Source organism: Podarcis gaigeae, assembly GCF_964106915.1.
Source record: "Podarcis gaigeae genome assembly, chromosome: 1".
Lineage (NCBI taxonomy): Eukaryota > Metazoa > Chordata > Lepidosauria > Squamata > Lacertidae > Podarcis > Podarcis gaigeae.
The window spans coordinates 50,435,316-50,461,201 of NC_139678.1; the positions used below are offsets into that span (position 1 = coordinate 50,435,316).

The following is a 25,886-nucleotide window of genomic DNA, read 5'->3' on the forward strand; positions in this document are numbered from 1 at the left end:
AAGCCAAATATCTGCCCTTGTCTGACGTGGAGTTTAAAATGTTCTTTCTGGTTGCAAATAGGGACAAATCTCAGTTCGCCAAGGTCCCACAGAAAGAAAAAGAAACCTGTTCCTAGCTTTTTAACATTGATAGCTCAGTCAGTAGACCATGATGCTCTTAATGTCAGGGTCATGGGGTTGAGCCCCATGTTGGGCAAAAGATTCCTGCATTGCGGGGGTTAGACTAGATCTCAGCATTATAATTCTATGACCTTCACTGTTTGGGAAGGGCTGTAGCTTATTGGCAGAACATCTGCCTTGCATGCCAAAGGTCCCGAGTACAATCCCTGGCATCTCCAGTTTGCACTGGAAAAGTCCCCTGCCTGAAACCTTGTAGAGCCACTGCCTGTCAGTGTAGCAATAGTGAAGCTAGGTGGACCAGTAGCCTGACTCTGCACAAGGCAGCTTCCTGTATTCCTGATGCTCTGTCTCTGGCCATTTCATATCGCTTACTGTCACTACCTGGAAGGAGACATTGTGAGAAAGCAGTGCAACCTAGGTTTGCCTACAAAAACAGACTAAAGAGAAACTGTGTTGTCTTAATTTTTTGAAGTTCATGGAATGGTCTGATGGCACATGGAAGTTCTGAACTGAAAGTCCTGAAATTCTATTGCCTCATTTTTGCAGAAAAGAGAAGGCCCACATGATAATGGGATGTCTTGTCAGCCTTTTTATTTTTTATTACTCTTCCTTTGCATGGAGTCTTAGAGTAGGGTGTACAGATTCTGGTTTAGGAGAGTAGTCACTATGGAAGTTGAAAGCACTTGCCCATTCGTTTGTGGAGCTCATTGGCAGGGGGAAATAATTCTGCCACTAAAGGAACAGAAGTCACGTGCAGTTTTGTGTGTGTGTGTGTGTGTGCAGATTCATGTACTGGACTGACTGGGGGGCTAACCCGAAGATTGAGCGTGCAGGCATGGACGCCTCTGACCGCTTGGTGATCATCTCTTCCAACCTGACCTGGCCCAATGGACTAGCCATTGATTATGAATCTCATCGTCTGTACTGGGCAGATGCTGGCATGAAGACAATTGAGTATGCTGGCCTGGATGGCAGCAACAGGAAGGTAAGAAAGCCAAGGTGAATCGAAGGCTTCTGGGAAAGGAGCTGTAAATAGGAATTGCTTGGGGATAAAATATAATAATAATAATAATAATAATAATAATAATAATAATAATAATAATAATTTATTTATACTCGCCCATCTGGCTGGGTTTTCTCAGCCACTCTGGGTGACTTCCAACTGAATATTAAAAACAATACCGCATCAAACATTAAAAACTTCCCTAAACAGGGCCGCCTTCAGTTGTCCCTTAATAGTAAAATAGTTGCTTATTGCTTTTGAGATCTGCTGGGAGGGCGTTCCACAGGGCAGGCGCCACTACCGAGAAGGCCCTCTGCCTGGTTCCCTGTAACCTCACTTCTCACAGCGAGGGAACCACCAGAAGGCCTTCAGCGCTGGACCTCAGTGTCCAGGCTGAACGATGGGGGTGGAGACGCTCCTTCAGGTATACAGGACCGAGGCCATTTAGGGCTTTAAAGGTCAGCGCCAACAGAAACATACTGGGATGTGTGTTTGCCACTTGGTCCAATGCAACTTGCTTCTGGTCTCCAAAAGGTCTTGGCTGCTTAGATCATTAGCCCAAGGGAAGGGACCATCTTGTTATTGACCCCAAAAATTAAAAATAAAATAATGCTTTGGATTAATGTCTGTCTGAACCTGCAAATCAATCTACTCCTGAGTGAAGAATGCATACTGCAAAAAGTACAAGGAGAGAGATGGATGCTTTGCTGGGGCTACCTGCAGCCTCTAGACCGGGGTGGGGAACCTGGGGCCCAGGGGCCAAATATGCCCTCCAGGTCTCTCTGCCTGGTCCTCAGATATCTTCTCATGCCATAACTCTCCCTGGTCCTATTTTACACCCCATGTGCTTTTACTTGGCTGGAATGTGTCCTTCAACTCTGATAATGCCTGGATGGAGTATAGAGAGGGTAAAATGCAGGCTGTACTGTACAAAGGAAAAATTTGTTGCACAGCCCCTTTTTGCCTCTGGCAAATAAAACCAATTGCACGTGGCCCCTAGGAGGTTGCCCAGAAGGATTTGCGGCTCTTTGGACTGAAAAACAGCCCCCTTTGGTCCCTGTTGCCATGCTGGCTGTGTGTTGTTACTAAAACTTCTTACGGGTCTTTGTTTTGGGGACTGACAGGTGCTGATCGGAAGCAACCTGCCTCACCCCTTTGGGCTTACTCTTTATGGAGCTCGGCTCTACTGGACCGACTGGCAGGCAAAGAGCATCCAGAGTGCTGACAAAAGGACGGGGCAGAATCGTGAAACTCTGCAGGACAACCTGGAAAACCTCATGGACATCCATGTCTTCCATCGGCACAGGCCTTCAGGTACATGGGAGGGGATACGCCATCCCTTTCTGCTTGGCATGTCCCTACAGCTAGAGAGCCTCTGCGGGATGACTGCCTATTCCTGAATTGCAGGGGTTTGGACTCTAGACAATTCTCAGGGTTCCTTCCAACTCTACAGTTCCTTGATTCTAAGCAACCTGCACCCCAACAGAAATTTAACTCAAAAGTACATGCGAATGAATCCTTTGTGACTCATTTTAATGGAAAGCGCTCCTCTGTGCTGTTTATGTTCCCATGCATGCTTGTAGAATTTTGAAGCATGCTGTTGTCATCGTCATTTTTAATTTGTATACCGTCCTTCTGTCTTACAATACAGTGGTACCTCGGGTTAAGTACTTAATTCTTTCCGGAGGTCCGTTCTTAACCTGAAACTGTTCTTAACCTGAAGCACCACTTTAGCTAATGGGGGCCTCCTGCTGCCGCCGCGCCGCTGGAGCACGATTTCTGTTCTCATCCTGAAGCAAAGTTCTTAACCTAAGGTACTATTTGTGGGTTAGCGGAGTCTGTAACCTGAAGCGTATGTAACCCAAGGTACCACTGTTCTCAAGGCGGTTTACAAGCTGAAGAAACAAAAAATGTACACCTTACAACAATCTAATGCAATACTAAAATGTGATAATAAAACATAACTTTAAAATAGGCAACCTACATCAAAAAAGTAACATTCAACAATCATTAGAAAATAATAATATCAACATATAAAAGTTAAAACAGAAATGCACTCAGTAGTTACAATAAATAATATCTAAACTATAATCAATAAAACAACGGCAAGCCACAGTACATAAAACAACACAATACACATCAAGAAGCAGAGGATAGAGCAAGGCAGGTGGATGGAGGCCTTGCCTGAAGGAGTCTTTCCCCTCACAGTTCTTTGTCCAGGAACAGCTCCCTTATGAGGACCCCTAGGGTCAGAGGGTGGGGCAAGGCAGGTGGATGGAGGCCTTGCCTGATGGAGTCTTTCCCCTCACAGTTCTTTGTCCAGGAACAGCTCCCTTATGAGGACCCCTAGGGTCAGAGGGTGGGGCAAGGCAGGTGGATGGAGGCCTTGCCTGATGGAGTCTTTCCCCTCACAGTTCTTTGTCCAGGAACAGCTCCCTTATGAGGACCCCTAGGGTCAGAGGGTGGGGCAAGGCAGGTGGATGGAGGCCTTGCCTGATGGAGTCTTTCCCCTCACAGTTCTTTGTCCAGGAACAGCTCCCTTATGAGGACCCCTAGGGTCAGAGGGTGGGGCAAGGCAGGTGGATGGAGGCCTTGCCTGATGGAGTCTTTCCCCTCACAGTTCTTTGTCCAGGAACAGCTCCCTTATGAGGACCCCTAGGGTCAGAGGGTGGGGCAAGGCAGGTGGATGGAGGCCTTGCCTGATGGAGTCTTTCCCCTCACAGTTCTTTGTCCAGGAACAGCTCCCTTATGAGGACCCCTAGGGTCAGAGGGTGGGGCAAGGCAGGTGGATGGAGGCCTTGCCTGATGGAGTCTTTCCCCTCACAGTTCTTTGTCCAGGAACAGCTCCCTTATGAGGACCCCTAGGGTCAGAGGGTGGGGCAAGGCAGGTGGATGGAGGCCTTGCCTGATGGAGTCTTTCCCCTCACAGTTCTTTGTCCAGGAACAGCTCCCTTATGAGGACCCCTAGGGTCAGAGGGTGGGGCAAGGCAGGTGGATGGAGGCCTTGCCTGATGGAGTCTTTCCCCTCACAGTTCTTTGTCCAGGAACAGCTCCCTTATGAGGACCCCTAGGGTCAGAGGGTGGGGCAAGGCAGGTGGATGGAGGCCTTGCCTGATGGAGTCTTTCCCCTCACAGTTCTTTGTCCAGGAACAGCTCCCTTATGAGGACCCCTAGGGTCAGAGGGTGGGGCAAGGCAGGTGGAAAGAGGCCTTGCCTGATGGAGTCTCTTCCTGACATATTCTGCATTGGGATTCTCCACTTTCTTTCTTTTACAATATTTTTATTGGTTTTTACAATTTACATTTTTATTCAGATGGGTGTGGTATAAATAATAAAATTATTATAAATTATTATATTACTATCCTAATCATACATATAAAGGATTTCCTGAATCTTTGGACTTCCCTCCACCCCTCCATGGGTTCCATCAACATTCCTTTTTCCAACTGCATCTTAGAAGATTCTCCTTTTTCTTAATAATAAAAAAAAAGATCCTGTTTTCCCATAGTTCTTGTCACATTACAGGTATTGTTACAATCCGGCCAAAGTTTTTAGTTGCTTACAGTGTTCTCCAAGATAAATTATATTCTCTCCCCCCCCCCCCCCCCATGTTCCTTAGTAAAATTTCTATCTTCTTGATTTCTGATCATCCTGGTCATTTCAGTGTAATCCATCATCTTTATCAGCCATTCTTCTCTGGTCAGGACTTTGTCTTCCTTCCATCTCCAGGCCAAAAGTATCAGTTCTGCCATCATCGCATACATGAATAGTCTTTTCTGCTCCTTCGGTATTTCTGCATCTAAAATTCCTTTTTTAAAAAAAGCTTCAGTTTTTTTCACAAAAGTTATTTTAAACATTTTCCCCCCAACCCTTTATATATCATTTCCCAGAATGCTTTGGGCTTCTAAGTCTGGCCTTGTCATGATGCATTGTTTTCTTCTCCTTTTTTTCAGTACATACAGCATGCACAGTTAATAATGGTGAATGCAGTCACCTTTGCCTCCTGGCTCCTCTCCCTAAAGGTCACAGCTGTACTTGTCCCACCGGTATCAACCTACAGCCAGATGGCAAGACTTGCTTACCAGGTAGGTCTCACATTCTGCAGCATCTGGGTCTCTAATCCCCAGAGCCTTCTCTTGATAGGCCTCTAGGTACAAAGCCCTACAACAGGGATAACCAGTGTTGCTGCACCCCAGCTCCCATCATTCCTGATCAGTAGCTGTGCTGGCTGGGGCTGGCAGGAGTTGGAGTCCAACAACATCTGGAGGGTGCCACATAGGCTTGGGAAACACAAAAAATGCTCTTGGTATGAATACACCCACCAAATAAATCTTGGCCCAGGGAAACCCAGATTCTGCAATCAGAATATATTGCACACATTTAATATATGGCATACCGTATTTTTCGTCCCATAGGACGCTCCGTCCCATAGGACGCACCTACTTTTTTGGGGGGGAAATAAAGGAAAAAAATTTTTCCTTTATTTTCCCCCCCAAAACTAGGTCGGGGAACAGTGGGATGGCGGTGCTGCGCCTCCCCGCTGTCCCCCGAGCTTGTGGGGCTGGCCCATGTCTGCCTGGCGCGAGGGGCGCTCTGCTTCAGGGCGCCCCGCACGCCGGGCGGCAGGCTACAGTCCGCAGCATGGGGAACCCTCTGTTTCAGGGCACCCCACACGCCCCCTGGGTGCGCAAGGCTTGCCAACACCAGCGCGGAGCACGGGGCGCCCTCCGAAGGGTGCCCCGTGCTCCGCGCTGCCGCCCGCAAGCCTTCGGTTCCCGGGGGAGATCCCCCGGGTGCGCAAGACTTGCCGACACCAGCACGGGGCGGCCTCCGAAGGGTGCCCCGTGCTCTGTGCTGCCGGCTTCCGCCCGCAAGCCTTGCGCTCCTGGGGGGAGATCCCCCGGGTGCGCAAGGCTTGCCGACACCAGCACGGGGCGACCTCCGAAGGGTGCCCCGTGCTCCGCGCTGCCGCCCGCAAGCCTTCGGTTCCCGGGGGAGATCCCCGGGTGCGCAAGGCTTGCGGACACCTGCGTGGAGCACAGGGCGTCCTCTGGAGGGCGCCCCGTGCTCCGCGCTGCAGACTGCCGCCCGCAAGCCTTGCGCGCCCGGGGGGAGATCCCCCGGGTGCGCAAGGCTAGCGGACACCTGCGCGAAGCACTGGGCGTCCTCCGGAGGGCGCCCCGTGCTCCACGCTGCAGGCTGCCGCCCGCAAGCCTTGCGCGCCCGGGGGAACTCCCTCCGGGCGTGCAAGGCTTGCGGATAGCTTCCTGGAGAGCGAGAGACGTCGGTGCGCACCGACGCCTCTCGCTCTCCAGGCTTCAGCTAAAGCCTGCATTCGCCCCATAGGACGCACACACATTTTCCCTTCATTTTTGGAGGGGAAAAAGTGTGTCTTATAGGGCGAAAAATACGGTAATTAGCCTGAACATTTAGGATTTATGGTAAAGTAAAGAATATCAGAAAGGGACGCGGGTGGCACTGTGGGTTAAACCACAGAACCTAGGACTTGCCGATCAGAAGGTCCGCGGTTCGAATCCCCGCAACGGGGTGAGCTCCTGTTGCTCGGCCCCTGCTCCTGCCAACCTAGCAGTTCGAAAGCACGTCAAAGTGCAAGTAGATAAACAGATACCGCTCCGGCGGGAAGGTAAACAGCATTTCCGTGCGCTGCTCTGGTTCGCCAGAAGTGGCTTAGTCCTGCTGGCCACATGACCCGGAAGCTGTACGCCGGCTCCCTCGTTCAATAAAACGAGATGAGCTCCACAACCCCAGAGTCGGTCATGACTGGACCTAATGGTCAGGGGTCCCTTTACCTTTACCTTTAAATAATGTTAGAAGGCAATGAAACAAAGCAGATTTGGCTATTAAGATAGCCAACAGGGCAAAAGAGACCAAAGGAATGGTAGGCATGGCTCGAGATCCAGAAAAGGAAATAAGATGCTGTCCCCTGAAAACCAGAAGTCATATATTTTTTAGGATGAGAAGTAACGTATGCTCAAAGTAGCAAATTCTATGCTTGTGCCACAAGAAGCATGGAAGGTGCACAACCTTTATTTCAGAGCCCTAGAGCTGTAAATTTTGCTTCTACTCTTTCATTCCATATCCTCTTTGTCTGTGGTCTGTAACAGATCATCCAGTGACATCCTTAGCAGAAGTGTGTTGTTTTTTTTAATGTTTGGCAATTGTGATGGCAATTACTAATTCTTGAATTGACTTTCACATGAGTCTCAAGACATTTTACAAGCATACAATAAAACTACTAAACTTAATTTTTTTAAAAGCACCAAAAACTAATAAGATTCAAAAACAATATTTTGAAAATATCCTTGTTGCTTCTTGGTTAGCTCAGAGATGGCATATATGAAACTGCTGAGTAGAACAGTTTTAAATGTGAAATATATTATTGTCTTCAACTCCGCAGGCATGACTAGCTTCCTGATCTTTGCTAGAAGGTCGGATATTCGGCTGGTTTCGCTTGACATCCCGTATTTTGCGGACGTAGTTGTGTCAGTCAATGTCACCATGAAAAACGCTATTGCCATCGGAGTGGATCCTCAAGAAGGTCTGAAATGTGTCATTTAACCATTTTAAGCACTGATCCAGTGGGGGCTGGTTGGACTTAAAGTCTAACAACATGTGGAAGCCTTGGGTTCTCTATCCCTGATCTACGAATTGTTAAGATGTAGACTGAGAATTGGTCTTTAGTAAAAAGAGAGAAAGAGAGAGAAGGAGAAGGGAAAAAGTAGAAATATTCCCCCCCCAAAATCCCTTATGCTTTTGGTAATAAACATACCAATAAATAACTTTTCGTGTAATGCCAATACAGTTAGAGCTTCTGCCCTTTTGAAGAGCATGTCACAATGTGTTCATTTTTTAAGCGTATATATTTCATATTGCCTGTGAGTGGTGTGTTTCATCAGTAAATACCTGCAGTAACAGGTAGCACTTCTGTTGTTGTTTTTTAACTGGGCTTAACAAAAGCACACCAAATGGCTTTCCCCATTACTTTCCTCATCTGCTAATGCTACTTCTTTAATGCCTATTTTTAGGATTTTCTGTGTAGATGTTGCTGATGTTCTCCTATTTCTTCCACAGGAAAGGTCTATTGGTCGGACAGCACCCTGAGGAAGATTAGCAGGGCTGCCTTAGATGGATCTCAGTATGAAGATATCGTTACTACAGGTAATAGATGCTTTACTGGAATAGCCACTCCTCCAGGGTGCTTTCAGAGATGGATTTTGCCGGGTGATGTGAGCACAGTCTTAATAGCATAGTCAGTTCTCTGGAGTTTACTCATGGAGTACCTAGGAATATTTATGGTAAGAAATGCCTGGCGAATCTTGCGGATGTTTTTAAGGAGGGAAGATCCTAAATGTGATGGTTAGCAAGTAGCAAGAAACAATGACATTGCTACTGCTTTTTTACTAGGGTTGCAAACCACAGATGGACTAGCAGTGGATGCTATCGGTCGCAAAGTGTATTGGACTGACACAGGGACCAAAAGGATTGAAGTGGGCAACCTGGATGGGTCAATGAGGAGAGTTTTGGTATGGGAAAACCTGGACAGCCCAAGAGCCATTGCCCTGTATCATGAGATGGGGTGAGTGCTGGCTGTAGTACGTCTTGGTCAAGGGAAAGGCAGAGGATGGGAAGGCATGGGAATAATTCCCATGCTGGCTTCTCAGTTGGTCGCTTACTAGCTTTTCCTCTTCCTTCAGTTTTATGTATTGGACGGACTGGGGAGAGAACGCCAAGCTGGAACAAGCTGGCATGGACGGCTCCAGGCGCACGGTGCTTATCAACAACAACCTGGGATGGCCAAATGGATTGGCTGTGGATCGAGCTGGATCACAACTGCTCTGGGCTGATGCACATACTGAGGTTGGAACTGCTGCAAGGCGTGCAGAATGTTTTCTTGGGGTGGAGTTAATAACTTTATATCTGAAGGAAGGGGTGGCATGAGAGGGATTTAAGAGTCCTTACGGACTAAGGGAATTCATAAGTGCAGGTTCATCACTCAGCAGTAGCAGTGGCACATGCATTAAGCCATAGTTAATGTCTGACATTCAGCTGTGGTGGAGCACAAATGAGCTGCTAAGCCATTCGCGGTCATGCATCCTGCTCAGAAATTCCCTGCTCTGGTCCTTCCTTGGTCCTCCTACCTGTGCTATGCCAAGAGCAACAAACCATGACCCCTTGGCTTGTGTCAATCTGAACCCAGGATCATGGCTTGTTTGCCCCAAAGTGAAGAATAAAGCTAGGCTACCACTTATGTGAAGTCAAGTCAAGTAATCTTTATTGGCATCACATAAGAACATTCAGAATACATTCAGAATAGATAGGCCAGTGCGATCTCGTCGCCACCCCAACGGCACAGTCACCTACCAAAGGGCAAAAGAGGCGAGCAATACACCTCATCTCTGTTGGTTTCCAGCAAGGGCAGGATCCTGTAGCATACTTCGGTGAAAAAAAATCAAATAGAGGAACTTAGCTACTGTCTTGGTGAGCTCCTGGTCTCTCCCCTGTAATAAGAAGCGCATAACCTCCGTCTCTGGTTTCCATGTTGGAATACATAGATGGTCTAGAAATTGTTGGTGGAGATCATCATACATTTTACATTTAAGGGCCATGTGAGCTAGAGTTTCTACCACTTGTGGTTTGCTTGGAGACCCTGCGTCTGGGTTCAGACAGCACAATGCACCAAAACCCGTGGCTTCCTTCTCCTGGTGCAGCCGGGAGCAGGAGCAAAGCAATGACTTCTGAGCATTGTGAGCAGTTTAACTGTGTTTTATTGTAACACGCAAATGAGGCCAGTTATTGCAACATCTCTTGGTGACTTCCATGTCAGAAATCCCCATCAGGATTCAAGTGCCAAAGGCAAGGCTTTCATGTTGCCTGGCCTTAACCTCAAACACTGCATTTTGATGGGTATTGCTCACGTGTTGTCACTTGATGAACTGCAGCTACAGTTGCCCAGTGAAGAGATAACCAAGTATGCTTGTGAGATTTTTTCTCATATGGTAGCTTGGAATCATAGCTATCTGAGGCCTTTGTTTTCAGCTTTCTGGGGATTTTCTCTGTCTCTCAAAAAGGGAATAAACATTCCATCTCTGTCCTTCAGCGCATTGAGGCTGCAGACCTGAATGGTGCAAACCGCCGCACCTTGCTTTCTCCAGTACAGCACCCTTACGGCCTCACTCTGCTGGATTCCTACATCTACTGGACAGATTGGCAAACACGTAGCATCCACAGGGCTGACAAGAACACTGGTGCTAACGTCATCTTAGTCAGGGCAAACCTGCCTGGCTTAATGGACATCCAGGCTGTTGACAGGAAGCACCCTCTGGGTAAGTCCCCCCCCCCCCCACCCAGATTTCCCATCAAGCCAAACATTGTTTGGAGAGTCCTCTTAGAAGCTGGCACCAGGGGGGTTCTTTACTTCTCCTCTGCACCCCCAACCACTCCCAGATACTGTTTACTGCAATGCTTTAATTCTTTGCATTTCTTCTTCAAGGATTTTTTCACATCAGAATTCTTACTTGGCCTTTGTGCCTTTTCTGCAGATCTTGCTCCGTTCTCTAATCTAGCCTTGCCAGGCTATGTGAGCCAGTTGTTGTTGGACTACAATGCCCATCAACCCTGACTATTGACTATGCTGGCTGGAGCTGATGGGAGTTTAGGTCCAGCAGCCTCTGGAGAGCTCTGAGTTGGGAAGCCTTGCTTAATCCTAGCTACTCAAACCTTTTTTAAAACAACAACACCAAACTACATTCAAACCACTCAAGCACTTTGAAGCCTTCCATTTTATTTGAATCACCTGTCTTGTCATCCTCACACTTACAATCTTCTCAAGTGCCTGTTCTGTACGTTTATTTAGTCGCCAGGCATTCATCTTGCTATTTCCCCTGTAGGGCTAGGGTTTCCCCACAGTTTGAAACAGCATTATTGGTGCCATTGTGCTGGCAAAGGATAATGCAAAATCCTTTGGTTGTTGCCTATCTTGTTGATCATTTTGGGGGTGCAGTCAGGTGGTGTTTTTTCTTCAGAGACACTGGCAGGCTTTGCTTTCTGAAGTTCCATCTTTCTGTGGTCCCTCTAACTTTTTCTACGACCCTTTTAAAAAATACCTGAGGTACACTGGGTAGTAGTAGCCTTAGTCAGGGCCTACAAATGTTTGTGCCTACTTTTGCTTGAGAATCTCCTGTTTACAAGGACTGTGTAGGAGAGTACTGAATTAATATGGACCACAGGAAAGTCCAGTCTGAGAGACTTCCTTTGTTTTCCCATAGGTGCTAACAAGTGTGGAGTGAGGAATGGTGGGTGCTCCCATCTCTGCCTGCCAAATCCTGAAGGCTTCTCCTGTGCCTGCCCTACTGGTATCCAGTTGAAGAGTGATGAGAGGACCTGCGATCCTTCTCCTGAAACCTACCTCCTCTTCTCTAGTCGAGGCTCTATCCGCCGCATCTCACTGGACACTAGCGATCACACTGACGTTCACGTTCCTGTCCCAGAGCTGAACAATGTTATCTCTCTGGACTATGACAGTGTAGATGGCAAAATTTACTACACAGATGTCTTCTTAGATGTCATCAGGTAGGAACCCATTAGCTTCCTTTTGGTGCATTAATTCATTAATTACATGAGACCTAGCTGGTCTTTGTGTTGCGAGATCTGCCTTACAATGTGGTATTTTAATAGGCAGAAATTCTTATTTTCATTGGTATCTACTGTTTTCCAGGCGAGCAGACCTTAATGGCAGCAATATGGAAACAGTTATTGGTCAAGGACTGAAGACTACAGATGGTCTAGCTGTGGACTGGGTGGCTAGAAACCTCTACTGGACTGACACGGGCCGCAACACCATTGAAGTTGCAAGACTAGATGGCAGCTGCAGGAAGGTGCTAATTAATAACAATCTGGATGAACCCCGAGCAATTGCTGTCTTTCCCAGGAAGGGGTAAGTTGGGGGACAACTAGAGGCAGAATGGGTGGAGGGAGTAGTGCTTCAAAGGTTAAGGCCCTCCTTCGGCCTATAGGAGCATCTGGTCTGTTGACCAAGTAGACCCCTTTACCAGCAGATCTTTATGAGCGCACACTATCCAGCCAGCTGTTCAGCTGTAGCACTTCATCAGGTAGTTGCAGATTAGATTGTTGGAGCCCCTCCTGCCTGTGGTTCTGTTCTTGCCTAGAGGTGAGCATTGCTGGACCAAGAAGAGTTAGGACTACAATCTGACTCTTAGAACCAGATGATCTGTTGGTCTTGTTGAAGAGTTGCAGATGGCTGGAATGGCTGGAGGAAGATGTTTTTCAAAAGGCAGTGACCAGCCCTCCCCACCAGCTGATCTACTCCCTAGTGAAGAGTCTAATAAGGAGAGCCATTGCAAATAATAGCAAAAAGTTTCAGAGGAAACAGCTTCTCCCTTCGTCTCCAAAAAAGAACTATTTGGTGCAGAAGCAGCCTGTGTGGTGTGTGTGTTTGTGTGTCATCCTGTGTTTGTTTTTTTCCAGATACCTCTTCTGGACAGACTGGGGACAAGTTGCTAAAATTGAGCGCGCAAATTTGGATGGTTCTGAGCGCAAGATATTGATCAACACTGACTTGGGCTGGCCCAATGGGTTGACCTTAGATTATGATACTAGGAGGTCAGTATAACATAGTCCCTTTCCACATGCAGAAGTCCTTTCTCTGCTTTTAAGACAGCCTGGAGCTTCTGCATCACATCAGTAAAGAAGTGCAAGAAGGATGGGGAATCGTTTTCTTTGGGGTGGGAGGTTATGGTGAAGGTTGGTTTCACTTCTCATACTTTCTGTTCTTCTAGGATTTATTGGGTAGATGCTCATCTAGACCGCATAGAGAGTGCTGATCTCAACGGGAAGCTGCGTCAGGTCCTGGTCAGCCAAGTGTCACATCCCTTTGCCTTGACACAGGTACAAAGGACCTTGGTGGGAACTTTGCAATGTCACTAGATATATAAGCTCCCAAAGAAATAGTATATTTTCTTAATTTCTGGGTGTTGGGAGAAGTTGGTGTTCTCATTCTTCCTCCTGCCATACCCTGGAGAAATGGTTTTGCTTGAATAAACTTTTGTTACCTTCCTACATGGTTGTTGTATCTTCCTAACCCTTTATCTCTTCGTTTCTGAGCAGCAAGACAGGTGGCTCTATTGGACGGACTGGCAAACTAAATCTATCCAGCGAGTGGACAAATATTCTGGTCGGAATAAGGAGACTGTGTTAGCCAATGTTGAAGGACTTATGGATATCATTGTAGTCTCTCCTCAAAGGCAGACAGGTATATGCAACAATCTGGGTTTCCTCACTTTATGTATAATGAGAGTCAAACAGGGTGCATCTTCCAGAATATATTCTAAATGTTTCCTGCAGAAATTGCAACACAGAGAATCACTTGTTCAGTCTCCCCCTGCCCCCTGCCCCACTTGACCACATCTTCAGATGTGCCTTCATGACTCTAGGGTGTCATGGGAGGAAGTGGTGGTGAGAATATAACAACTCCGGCTAGTAAGGCTGGTACATGGATAATACAGCATCATGGACTTAGGACTGCTGTTGTGGAGTTACGCAATTTCCCTTCAAACTTAGAGTTTGGGTGAAGATTTGTCATACTAAAAACAGGAATAAGGCGATTAAAAAAAAAAAATAGTCTGGGATATTAGCTACCCCTCTCCCATACTGTTTAAATAAAACATAGACTGGTATGCAAAACCTGCGTCATGCTAGATGGATATTGTACTCCAACCTGAGAAATCTGTGCCTCCATTGCTGCTTGTGGGCTGAGGCCATCCACCATGTCTCTGAACACCTGTCAGGTTCTTTTAAGACATCTAGTAGAATGAAGACCATTGGTATTTAAAATAGGCATGGGGCACAAACTTAGAAATCACTCTGGCAAAGCATCAGATTCTTTAAAACGTTGCTATTATGTACATATTAAAAAGCCAGTTCCTAAAGAAACCAAACTCCCTGTAGGGCCTGGTTAGTTTAGTTCTCAATGGCTCCCATTCGCTTCTAGGGGATATAGTAAATGGACTGCAGTCTAGGACACAACTGAGAAGGAGCAGCCTGCTTTTCTGTCCAGGTATTGAGATCAGTGAGATCAGTAGGGCAGATTAGCCCCTGCTCAGTGGTAATACGTACACATTCCTTTGTTCATTCCCATATAAGTGAAGGTCTGATATTAACTTTCCTTACCCTGTGGGGGTAAGGAAAATGGCTGGACTCTGAAAGCAACCATGTAGTGGTGGTCGGAGTCCATTACCCCTGACACCTGAAATCCTGGCTTCTGCAGAAGAGACCCCCGTAGGGAGCTCATAGATACACACACACACACACACACACACACACACACACACACCCTCTTTAACACTCTGCCTGTCAGTAATGACAAGTAATTCAGTTATATTTATTAAGAAATATTCCTTCTTGTCTTTGAGAAAGCACAAACTTAATGGATTTTGTAATATAAAAGAAGAATGGGAAGGTATTGACTAAGGAGCGATATCAAGATAAGACAAGGAGGATACCTGCATTGTGGCCCATTTATTCTCCCTGTTTGTATAGTCCGGTGATTACTTGCCAGGGTTGCTGCAACCCTGTGCCAACAAACAATCCAACAGTGACCCAACAAACAGGAATTTTGTGATCCTGTTCTTTTTTACGTTATTTTTGTATATCTTTTAGAGGTTTTTAAATATTAAGTGGTTTAGAAGGGCTTTTCAATAAATAAAATAAGCTTGTGCATGATAGGCTTCGGTAAGAACCATCAGCCACTGTATCTTGCTGATAAGAATGCAAAGCCCCCACAGTTGAGGACAGAAAACGATGTTCTTCTGGTGGTAATGTCAAATACACTGTTTGCATCTTTTAGGCACCAATGCTTGTGGAGTCAGTAATGGAGGCTGCACCCACCTCTGTTTTGCCAGAGCTTCTGACTTCGTTTGTGCTTGCCCAGATGAACCAGATGGACGGCCTTGCTCAAATGGTAAGTTGCTTGAGCTGCAGACCTTCAGACAGGAATCGCGATGTTTTTGCTCCTGCTTCATGAGGACTTTTTCTGTGGAGTTTTTCCTGTGAAACCTAAATAAGCCACCTTTAGATAATAGAACAGCCTAGGCGGCAGAATGCAGTCTTGTCAAAGTATTCAGATCAGTGCAAGAAATCATTATCCTGTTTCCTCTGGACTTGGGCTCCTTATGCATTTGAAAACTTCTCTTTGAAATTCTCTTCCGTTCTCCAGATGTCCCAGATGCATATTTTAGCATTCTGGATGGGTCTCTGAAGAATATGGTTCAAAGCAGTTCGTTGTATTTCATTGGCATTTTGTGTGCAGTAACTTTAAAAATGTATGTGCATATAACATCGGGGATGGTTGGAGATTGGCAAAATAAGAGCACGCCAATATTTTCTGCTGCTCCCATACAGGCTGTAGCAGCCCAGTTAACCACCTGTAGCTACACTGCAGTTTTTGTTTTCTTAGGAGCAGATCACTGTTAAAACCACAGACAGAACCTTAACTGCCTGCTGCTGCGTCTGGGGGAACAGATTGCAGTTTCTGCATTTCTGCAAGCTGCGTTTGGCTTAATTATCTCCCCTTCCTAAGCTTCTGTTTCCCTTTCTCTTTGCGTTCTGTGTAGTTCCTGGCATGGGGCCTTCGATTCCCGAGACTACTCGTGCAAGCAAAAAGAGCCAGACTCCCGCTGGTAGATCTGGCTCTTCGACAACCAAACCCCATATATCCTTGGAAACAACAGAAGCAAAGTGAGTGGCTTTGTGGCTTTAAAAGATGATTGTGACAAAAGTTGGTGCCGAGTTCCTCACTGACTCTCCTGCCCCAGAGGAAAGAAACTATGCAGGAGTTTTTGCACCTCTTAATAGAATGGTGATATTGGGGGGCCAGAGCTATTCCATTCATGTGTACTGTTCAGCTACTGTATTCTTTCCCCCTCCTGCATGCCATGTTAAATGTGATTCAAAAAAAACATTGGGTATCTGGACCACCCTTCCCCAACCTGTTCTGTTGTCAAACCTCATGTCCAGCTGCCTCAGTTGGGTTCATTCTACTTGGCCAGAAGTTATGTTGCAGAGGTTTGGACTAGATGACCCTTGGGGGGCCCTTCCAACTCTTAATTCTGTGACCTTTCACTACTTTTCTTTACCCCCTGTGTAGCTGCTCTGACAAAAAGGTTGGCCAAGGCTTGTGCAGCCGAGCAAGCGAAGCTGTGCCGGCAACCACTGGTGAGTTTTTACATTATCCCTCATTGCCCTGGACTGCACCAGATCTTTCTGTGTCCCATGTTGGAGGCCCAGACACAAGACCGATAAACAGCGATAGCGTTACCAAGCCCTCAATGTGGGTTAAATGCATGCAGGTTTATTTTGGCTCATAGCAAAGTAGTCATGCATTTGCCCAGCTACACACCCACTGTAGCCTTCTGGAATGATGGAACGACTCCAGCAAATTTTTTCTTCTAGTAAGGAGATGTTGGTGTACAGGGGAGGGAGGGAGGGAGGGAGGGAGGGAATCAAACCACTTTTATTGCGAGTCCAAATACTGCATGATATAAAAGGTCTTTGCTTATCAGCCCTCCCCCCAAAAATGCTAATTAGTTACTTCCTGATAAAAGGTCTTGGAAAAGTTTCTAGGGAAGCATAATGAAATTAAAATTAAAGAAGAAAAAGAGTTATTGGGAATCAGTGTAGATGATTTAGCTAAAGCAGATCGGAATTATAAGCAACTGAAATGAATTTTAGTTTGCTTGTTTTGTTACCCAAAGGTGTATACAACATTTACACTAGTACAAAATCATTTTGTTCTTTTGGTTGACAAAAACATGCATCAAGAGTTAAAGGGATGGGCTAAAGGAAAACACTCTTGGAATGGAAGAATTGCCACAATAAAAATTAAAAGGCTGCCAATATTTTTGTTGCCTTTTCTGACTTTCTTGTAATTCTGTACAAAAACTAGGGCCCTGTCAGCAGGCACACATATTTACACACAGAAACATGGAATGTCATCCTCGATCTAACTTGTTGCCTTCTTTCAGGAGGACTGCACGTCAGTTACATAATTGGAGGCCTTCTCAGTATATTGATCATTCTGCTGCTAATTGGTGCTGTGATTATATACAGGTAATTTCCTTGCCCTAGTCTCTCTGTGCCTCTGAATTCATCTTTTGGTTGGGATACTTCTGACAAAGCCCAGGTCTTCCTTGCTGTAGTTAAAAATGCCTCACTGGAACCAATGCCAGAGGAAATAGGCATGTTGGTCTGCAACAGGTGTGGTGGTGGCATTCATGGAGACATAACTGGAGTAAAAAGCAAAGTTGTAACCATAAACAAGGGAGGCTGAGATGCTAATGCTCCTAACTTACATTTCTTGCATAATGTTGTGGGCATCTCCTTTTCCTCTCCCATTTGCCTCTGAAAAAATGGCAGTATTGGGTTCAGGGAGCAGTGAAGAGTAGTTTTAACCGCAACAAATACTCGATTCAATTTTTGCCCCGTAGAAAGTTTTTGTTCCTGGGAAATTGTTCAAAGGAATCCTGTGGAAATTTGCACATGCCTTGGTTTGGTTCTTACATATTGACTCTTTGAACTCTGAACATTTTGCATGAATGTGATCTCTCTTGCTTATCAGTGGAATTGCCCCTGATTTTCCCACTGGCATACAAGTAAATAGAATTTTGCTGCCTCCCATGAGTGCAGTCGTGATTTGCTATCTGAGATGTTTGCTATCTGATATAAAAGACTTACTTATGGTTTGAGAAAGGAGAAAATACAAGACCATAGTTATTTTTTCTGATAGAGTAGTAGTGCAGAGTAGGGCTTTAGCTGTTGAGGCTCTTTGTTGACAGTTGTATTCCTGCAGGCACAAGAAGTCCAAGTTCACAGATCCTAGCCTGGGCAACCTTACCTACAGTAACCCCTCTTACCGGACATCTACCCAAGAGGTAAAGATTGAAACAGTTCCCAAGCCAGCCATGTATAACCAGCTATGCTATAAGGAGGTAAGAGATGCCTTTAGAATGAGTCATCTGTGTCAAGCCACTGTGGTTTTGAACATCAAATTGCAATAAGCCTAACTAATTTGTCTTATTCTCATCAGTCCTAGCTACCCTAAAGAACCCTGTCCTTCACTTCTCATATTATTAGGAGGCCACTGACTCATATAGGTTAACCAGCAATACTATTTATTTGATGCTTTTGTCTTGGGGCACCTGTTGCCCAAAGGAAATGAAGAGTTCACTTATTCAGAGTTTTAATTCCTCTATTCAGCCAAAAAAAGGAGTCCAGAGTGGGTTGCAAATCATTGCAACAAGACAGTCCCTGCCTCCAGGCTTAAAAGATATGGCACAAAGGAAAAATGGATTGGGAGACAGGAGGAAATGAGACAAATTCTTAGTCACAGTTTCTGTCAATGGCCATTGGGGGTGGAAAAGTTAATGGAGAGGAGGTGCCAGAAGTTGCTGTCCTCCCAGCTGTTGGAGTGGCCCTGCATCCCTTCCCTTCCATCCTCTGCTGCAGCCTGATGGCAGGTGACAGTTGATGGAGGGAAGAGTCAGACTTCTCAGCAGAGCTTGGGGTGATGCTGCTGCACCTCTTCTCTTCCCCTTCTCTGGTTCATGCCAAGATGATACACCCCAGTGCCTGGTGGGGCCCCTGTACTTCAGTAGTCCTGAATGGCTGTATGCAGCTAGACAGATGCGCCTGTGCACTGCATGGATCGCCAGTGGGAGGGAGAGCAGGCTAATGGAAAATGGTTGCATTTGTAAGGGCACATGATGGGCTGTGATGTCTCAAAGCACTTAGTCTCTCTGTCTTTCCTCCTCAGCATCTTTCTCACCCCCCTGATAGCCTTTCACCATTCCTCTTTTGACCTGCCCACAGCCTCATATCAGGTATCACAGCTCTGCATTTGTGCAGCCTCTGCCTGCCTTATTCCTGTAGTGCTGATGAGTGGCCTAATGCTGTCTTATATTACTTGCTTCTTGGCTGGCTTTCTCTCCCTCTCTTTGTGTGTGTGTGTGTCTGTGTGCGTGTGTACACGCACCCCTGAAATACTTGTGTGTTTGTGTGCTGGGAAATAAAAGTGTTTTTGCCTTGGTTAAGTAGTTTGAAACTGCTTAAAACTTTGTACCCCACCATCATACATGTGCAGGGTATGATCAGTAAAGAGGTTTTTCCCCTCCTGGAATTGGTGAAGCACAGTTATTGCTAATTTTCCTTGTCTCCATGTTTCCTTGCCTTCCTGATTTTCCTCTCCTCCATGTCGAATTTGTGTGCACCTTGCTGTTTTTATGAGAGTGTTCTCTAAATCTTTGCTATTTTAACATAATTACTGGTTGGACTGGTCTGTGCAACGCTTCTTAACTTCAGTGTTTATACTCATCAGACACATTTTGCGTTGAATTAACCAGGGTTGGCTTCTGTGTCCCACTCAAATATAGACAACATTTTACAACTGTTTCCACTACATTTCCTGTCCTTTGGAACAAAGCTCAGGATACAGGAGGGTGACCTTAAGAAGCATCTAGTGCACCCCACCAAATGCTGTTGGACTCAGACTCCTATCATCCCTAGCCAGCATGGTCAACACCATGTTGGCTACCCCTGGTGTAGTGGGAGACATCCTTCTAAGAGTCAGTGCCTGCATTCTCATAATCTAATCTGCAGTGGCTATTCTGGAGCTGAATTTTAGGACAGTCTCCTAGTTTAATCCTTGATTTCACCAGTGCTCCTTTTCACTACTCATGATTTGGGATATATTATTTGTCCTCTCAATTTATTCACTACCTGTATCATCTTTTCATGAGTTGATGGGATGCATAGTTTGTAATGGAATTGCCAGTAACAGCTGGTCTGCTAGGAAACGCAGTGTGTGATGCATCTAGATAGTATTTCATGTATGCAGACATTTGAGTCTGGCAAACCTGTGAAAGCTAGCTCTCTTTTCTGGTTTCCCATCCCATGAGCCTGGGATTTTTGCTCCCTTTCTTAAGATAGGTCAGGGACCTCCACAATGAAAGAAAACACCTGTGTGGTATGAAGATAGGTGTCAATAACATTTTTGTCTCCAGTGGGTAAGTTTTGCTAGCTTTTGAGATTTACTTTAGCACCATATTTGGGGAGTCTGAAACTCTTTTTTCTTGCCTCTTTTCAGTTTGGCTAGTGACCTTCTTTCCTTTCCTCCCCTGCTGTGCCCAATATTACCATAGTGTGTGGTTACAGCTGGTTAGTTGGAGCACCTGGAGTCACTTTCTCTGTAAGCACTTCCTGCTTCGTGGCTGTGTGGGCTTGGTTGGTGGACAGTCCTGTCTAACAAGCAGAAAGTTGCAGTGGTCATCTCTTTGGTCCCTCCCAAGTGTACAATGCGACTTTGTCCACAAAGCAGGAAACCGCCTCTTGTGGGTTTCCTGCGCTTCAGTGTTCTGGCACCTGCTTTTTCCTCTTCAGCTCGCATGTCTCATGTTATTGTCTCTGTCCACAGGCCGGTCCTGATCACAGTTACAGCAAGGAAAAGATCAAGATTGTGGAAGGGATATGCCTCTTGTCCAGTGATGAATCGGAGTGGGACGACCTGAAACAGATACGGAGCTCTCGGGGGTGTATCCTCCGTGACCACGTCTGCATGAAGACTGACACGGTCTCTATCCAAGCCAGCTCCGGCTCGCTGGATGACACCGAAACAGAGCAGCTGCTGCAGGAGGAGCAGTCAGAATGCAGCAGCATCAACGCGGCAGCGACCCCTGAGCGCCGCGGCTCCCTTCCAGACACAGGCTGGAAGCACCAGCGCAAACCCTCAACAGAGAGTGATGTCTAAAGCACACAATGAGACGCTTGTCCCTCCTCTGTCACCTTTCGCACTGATGAGATAGGATCTTGCCCGCAATTCCAGGAGGAACTCAAAAGAGACTTGCCTCTGTGTCACACAGAGCCCAGAGACTTTCTTTCTGAGAGGAGCCTGAGCTTAAACTGCCTTTGTGGCAGGTGGGAGACAACCTAGAGACTCTTGGCTCACTGTTCATTGATGTTTATTTATATGTTCCCTTTTGCTAGAAGCTGTGGTGCTGAATTCAGCAGCAGCTTTCCCAGCTGTGTCCGAGGCAGCTTTCATTCGGTCTAGTGCACCAGCTAGCCATGGACTCCAATGCCACCAGGGAGGGATGAGTGTTTCTGAAGTTCCCTGCTCCTGATACTACTACCTTTCTTCAGAGTCTGTTGGCACTAACTAGATTTTGCACTGCGCTCTTTCTGTCTTAAATGAAAGGGTTTGGGGCCAGGTAGAAGTGCCTGAAGTGAGAAAGGTGATGTAACAGCGGGTCACTTTTGCAGATACTTGTGTGGGGAGAGCAAACGACAGTTGTAACTTCACTGGAAGGGGCACTAAATTACCATGACCATCTTTTTTTAAGCTGTGGGGAAACGCCTGTGAAATCCAACCTAGGGTGTCAGGAGTTCAGAGGGTAAAGCATTTGAGTCTGTTGCTGGCAACAGAGGTTGCTCCTGCCACAGTTCGGTGTGGCAGAATGCCCACTCCCTTCCTAAAACATACTTCTGGTTTTTTTCAGATTGAACTTAACACATCTGTTCCCTGGAGGGACGACTCGCTGTTTTTATTGCACTTCCCATTAGCTTTGACTTCCGAGGAAAGCGCCGGGTGCAATGGTATTTTATCGTAACCTTCCTTAGTTAGTCAAGTCACAGGCCCATCCTGTGGAAATGTGTGCTACTGAAAACAACGTTAGCCTGTGGAACACAAGTGGGCAATATGTTTTATTTGTTTGTCTGTTTTGAATATAAATTGGTCAGTGGGTGTATCTGAAACACCAGGTGCAAGTTCCAGCTCCAACATGCTGCTGGACAAACCCAGTAGGGGACATTTTCTAAGCCTTTTCTTGCCAGCGTTTCTCTGGGAGGATGGGTCTGCTCGCACCTTCTTCTAGGATCTGCTGTGTGGGTTGAGGAGTGTGGTGTCAAAAAGTGGGTGTGTGCAATTTGAGAGATGATGAATGTGTGTGGCTAGGCAAAGGCAGGCAGACGGGGAGTCAGGCAGGCCACCAGAACTGTATAAAGCTCCTTTCCTCCTCAATGCAACTAGGTTAAGATTTCCATTCTATGAAGGGAGAACCAAGGCTAAGAAATGGCCTTTTCAAAATGTTGTGCAGGTGGTGGTTTGTGCAACCAAACACTTCCTCCACCAGCTCCAGACATGATTTGGCAAGATAGCACTTACATTGAGGGAAGTCCTATTCAGAGCTGATAACCACATTATTTATTCTCTGGGAATATGCACCACTATCCTCTCACCTTGCTCCTGCAAGTGCCTCTCTTGTGATTAGCGCATGATGTATAGACTCTGCTTGTGTGAGTGTGACACGCTGACGAGCAGCACAGGTTCCCTGTGGCTAAACAGTTACGTGATCTGATTGCTTCCTCTCATCTAGTCCAAGCAGGGAGCGCGCAAGCATTAAAAAAACCAGCGATCCAACTCTAGCAACCATCCCCCTTGCAGCTTACCCTCTATGACAGGTCTATATTTCCGTCAACAAGGCAACCCTCCCCCTTATGTGTCTTGTTGAGTTAAATATTTTTAAAACCGTGATACATGAATATGACAATTGTGCATTTTTAATCGCATTCATTGAAGGAGTCCATGCACAAGAAAGCTAGGGTGGGTGATGTGTTTGTACAGTGGCAATTGTGTTGGTTGCTGCGTAGTGTGTGAAGCAGTTATAAGTAGTGCATCTTTGTCACAGACACCTTTTCCTTCTAGATGGTCCACAGCAGACATGTCGTGCTTCTGCCTGTTCCCTCTACCACCTCCATCCCTGCTTACCTCTGCTATTTCCATCATGTTTCTTTACATTTGCTGCTGATCCTCTGTTGCCTTCGCCCACACATATTGGGTATGTTTGCGCACACTCAGTATTGTAAAAACAAAACAGTGGAATTTTGGGTTGCAGCAGGAACGGTGCAAGCCAGTCATGGTGCAAGATCGGCATTCCTGACAGTTAACCCCAACCTTTCCCAACTTGTAGCCGGGAAAACCTCTTGCTTTCTTATCTTGAGGAAGGTATAAATTAAAATTATTTTGGGAGCCGAGTTTTGTATTTCAAGGAAACATGCATAAAGCTCTACTTCTGCAGCATCACACAGCAAAATCAACCTGTGCTTAAAGGTTTCAGTACTGTGAGCAAGTCTTTCTAGGACATGTTTATATTCTTCCATCAAAGACTCTCTCGTTCTGACTGTCCAACCTCAGAACTGTTTTCCTATTTTACCTGCTATTGCTCTCTCTTCCTTTTATTTGCATGTCATTTATTGTGCTTTGCTCTCATAGCTGTCCTTGTGAACTAAGAGTTGCATTCATTGCTTTCTCTGCATCAGCAGAAAAGACTTTTCTCTGTGCAATAAGACTTCACTTCCCTCTCTTCACCCTTGCATCCACTCAAAATCTGCTCCAGAGTTTGGGGGGATGTTGGGACTGTGGGAGACGAGAGAAGAATGTGAAGTTCTGTTAAGCGAGCAGAAGTCCATTTGTGCAGTGTTGGATTCCACCCCAAGTCTCTCATACTTTCATAGAGATCCATGTATTGAACCACACCAGCTCTTGTGCCTGCATTCATAAGTCCATAAGTGACTGTGGTGTTTTACCATATTCTCTGCATTCTCTTCCTTCAGCCATTATTTTCCATTGGCATCTGATTCTGGCCCATCCGAAAAGATAGAACTTGAGGATCGAAAATGTAAAAACGGCAGCTTAAAGTCCAAATTAAACCAATTAGTTGTATTTATGTTATTAAAATCGCTCATCTACAGGAGCCATCCACACTAGGCTCACTTTATTTTGGGGGAGTCTGGTGAGGGGAGACAAAACAAACAAGCAAACCCTGTAAAAGACAATGTGGAGAGCACTTGCAGGAAGGCAAACAGTTACGCACCCTGCCTAGCCCACTGATGTTCTCTTGAAAAGGCTGTAGCATGACAAGGGACTTTGGCTTGAGGAGATCTCTTGTTTACATCAATTACATCAATTTCATGGGCCGTGAAATGGTAATATGAACAAGGGCAAAGTCAAGCATAGCCCTTTTGAAAAAGACAGCACTGGAGATCACATTGTGCTAGTTGTATCCTGGTGCCTTTTGTAGGAGGCTGGACTAGATCACTCTGGGATCCCTTGCTGTTATGCATCCCTATGAAAAGTTGGTTAGAGCTGGGGCTTGGAGCAATGTTGTTATTAGGCTTTCCCCCTACTTCCAGGGGAATATATTAGATTTTAATTTAAATATATTTATTTGGGTCTGCTCCAATGAAGCTTCATCAGGCTGAAGATGAGGAAGACGTCTCAGCAAGATCTGTGGGGGTAGGGTAGCCCTGCTGCTGAAACCATGGACAAAATTAAGGCCATGTGCATTTGAAAAAAGAGTTTAGGAAAGCTGAAGCCAGGCACCTAGCACTGATGAGGGCTATCAGGCCAGGGTGAAGTGTTCAATATAGGAAGTTGCAATTAGAAAAAACAATATTAAAAATGGAGGCTGGGAAATAATTGAAAAATACTTGTCCTCTTGCAAGTTCAGTAAATTAACAGAGAGAATACCACTGCCACTAATGTCTCCCCTTGTCTTTCTGCAACTTTTTATTGCACATTCCAGTCTACATAATGACCTCCTTTCTCAAAGCCCTTCCCTTGACCCATCTGACCCCTAGCGGCCCTCATAATGGCTGCAGAAGATTGGAAGAATGGTACCTACAGCTTTACTCCTACTTGTGAAGTAAGCAGCGATGAGATGCGCAAGCAGCCTTTGGCCAATGCTGCTGGTTATATGGGACTCTTCACTGCCAATGCTGATGAAGCAAAGTCTCATTGCACTTGGACTTTGCAGAATGTGGAAAGCCAGAAGTGGGGACAATCTTGTGAGCACTGATTATGTAAAAAGAACATCCTGCCTCTGTCTGTCTTGAGCTGTTGGCAGCAATTTCCCTACCTTTCTGTGTAATGGTTTTAAATGTTACTCACTGGAGAGATTGGATTTCCCCTTTCCCCCCCAAGTTATTTAACTACTATGCTCAGTATTTTAGGTTTGATGATAATTTAATATAAATTTAGCTTTTCTTAATTGCGCTGCTGGACTTGTGAGTTGTGAATCACGAATGCTACCCAAACAGGCCACATGAAGGCTCATCTCATTTGAAGAAGCGACGGAGTTGGGACCAGAGCAAACAGATCCCATCACACTCTCACCTTTGAAGCAACAACTGGTTTAGGATTTGGGTGAAAGCAGGGGAATGGGAATTAACTGTTACAAATATTACATATGGCAGGTTATGGCACTGCCAAGGACTAACGCCAGAAATGTCTGAAGCTCAAATTAGTAGGGCTGCTGCTTACTTCCCTCTGGTATTAACTTGGCATTTCATAGAGCCTATTGCGACCCCATGAAGCTTAGAGGGTTTTTGCATTTCTCATGCTGGCAATTTAAATGTTTACAGATGAATCGCTTAGAATGTACACACTTCTGCTTCTTGTCCTTTACATTTCTGTGCTTCCCTTTTAGTTCAGTGTGTGTCCCTGTTTCTCAATATACTGATTGATCCCAGAATCATGAGTCATAAATCAAACCAAATTGAAAGTTTACAGTGCTTTACTACATTTCTAGATGAGCAGATTACAATACAGTAACTCAAAACGTGAAATGATTCTTACAAATAAAATGAGAACTTACAGAATAATGACTAATTACCTTATTAG

The 25,886-nt window shown here is 45.8% G+C and overlaps 1 protein-coding gene across 5 annotated transcripts in view; it reads left to right on the forward strand.

The window, feature by feature from the left end:
* Positions 1-25,254, forward strand: part of LRP4 (LDL receptor related protein 4) — a 99,511-nt gene extending 74,257 nt beyond the window's left edge. For 3 of the 5 annotated variants that reach the window (XM_083748725.1, XM_083748726.1, XM_083748727.1), the window contains exons 20-38: positions 904-1,105; positions 2,248-2,437; positions 5,077-5,208; positions 7,542-7,682; positions 8,216-8,302; positions 8,549-8,720; positions 8,839-9,001; positions 10,242-10,467; positions 11,410-11,713; positions 11,859-12,077; positions 12,629-12,763; positions 12,940-13,048; positions 13,268-13,412; positions 15,006-15,119; positions 15,772-15,895; positions 16,305-16,372; positions 17,182-17,266; positions 18,006-18,144; positions 20,625-25,254. In XM_083748725.1, the coding sequence (XP_083604851.1) occupies positions 904-1,105; positions 2,248-2,437; positions 5,077-5,208; positions 7,542-7,682; positions 8,216-8,302; positions 8,549-8,720; positions 8,839-9,001; positions 10,242-10,467; positions 11,410-11,713; positions 11,859-12,077; positions 12,629-12,763; positions 12,940-13,048; positions 13,268-13,412; positions 15,006-15,119; positions 15,772-15,895; positions 16,305-16,372; positions 17,182-17,266; positions 18,006-18,144; positions 20,625-20,957 (3,088 nt within the window). In that variant the 3' untranslated portion in view covers positions 20,958-25,254. Of the gene's footprint in view, positions 1-903; positions 1,106-2,247; positions 2,438-5,076; positions 5,209-7,541; positions 7,683-8,215; positions 8,303-8,548; positions 8,721-8,838; positions 9,002-10,241; positions 10,468-11,409; positions 11,714-11,858; positions 12,078-12,628; positions 12,764-12,939; positions 13,049-13,267; positions 13,413-15,005; positions 15,120-15,771; positions 15,896-16,304; positions 16,373-17,181; positions 17,267-18,005; positions 18,145-18,968; positions 19,036-20,624 lie in introns of all 5 variants that reach the window. The other 2 variants (XM_083748728.1, XM_083748729.1) reach the window with 1 other exon arrangement.
* The last annotated feature ends 632 nt before the right edge of the window (positions 25,255-25,886 follow it).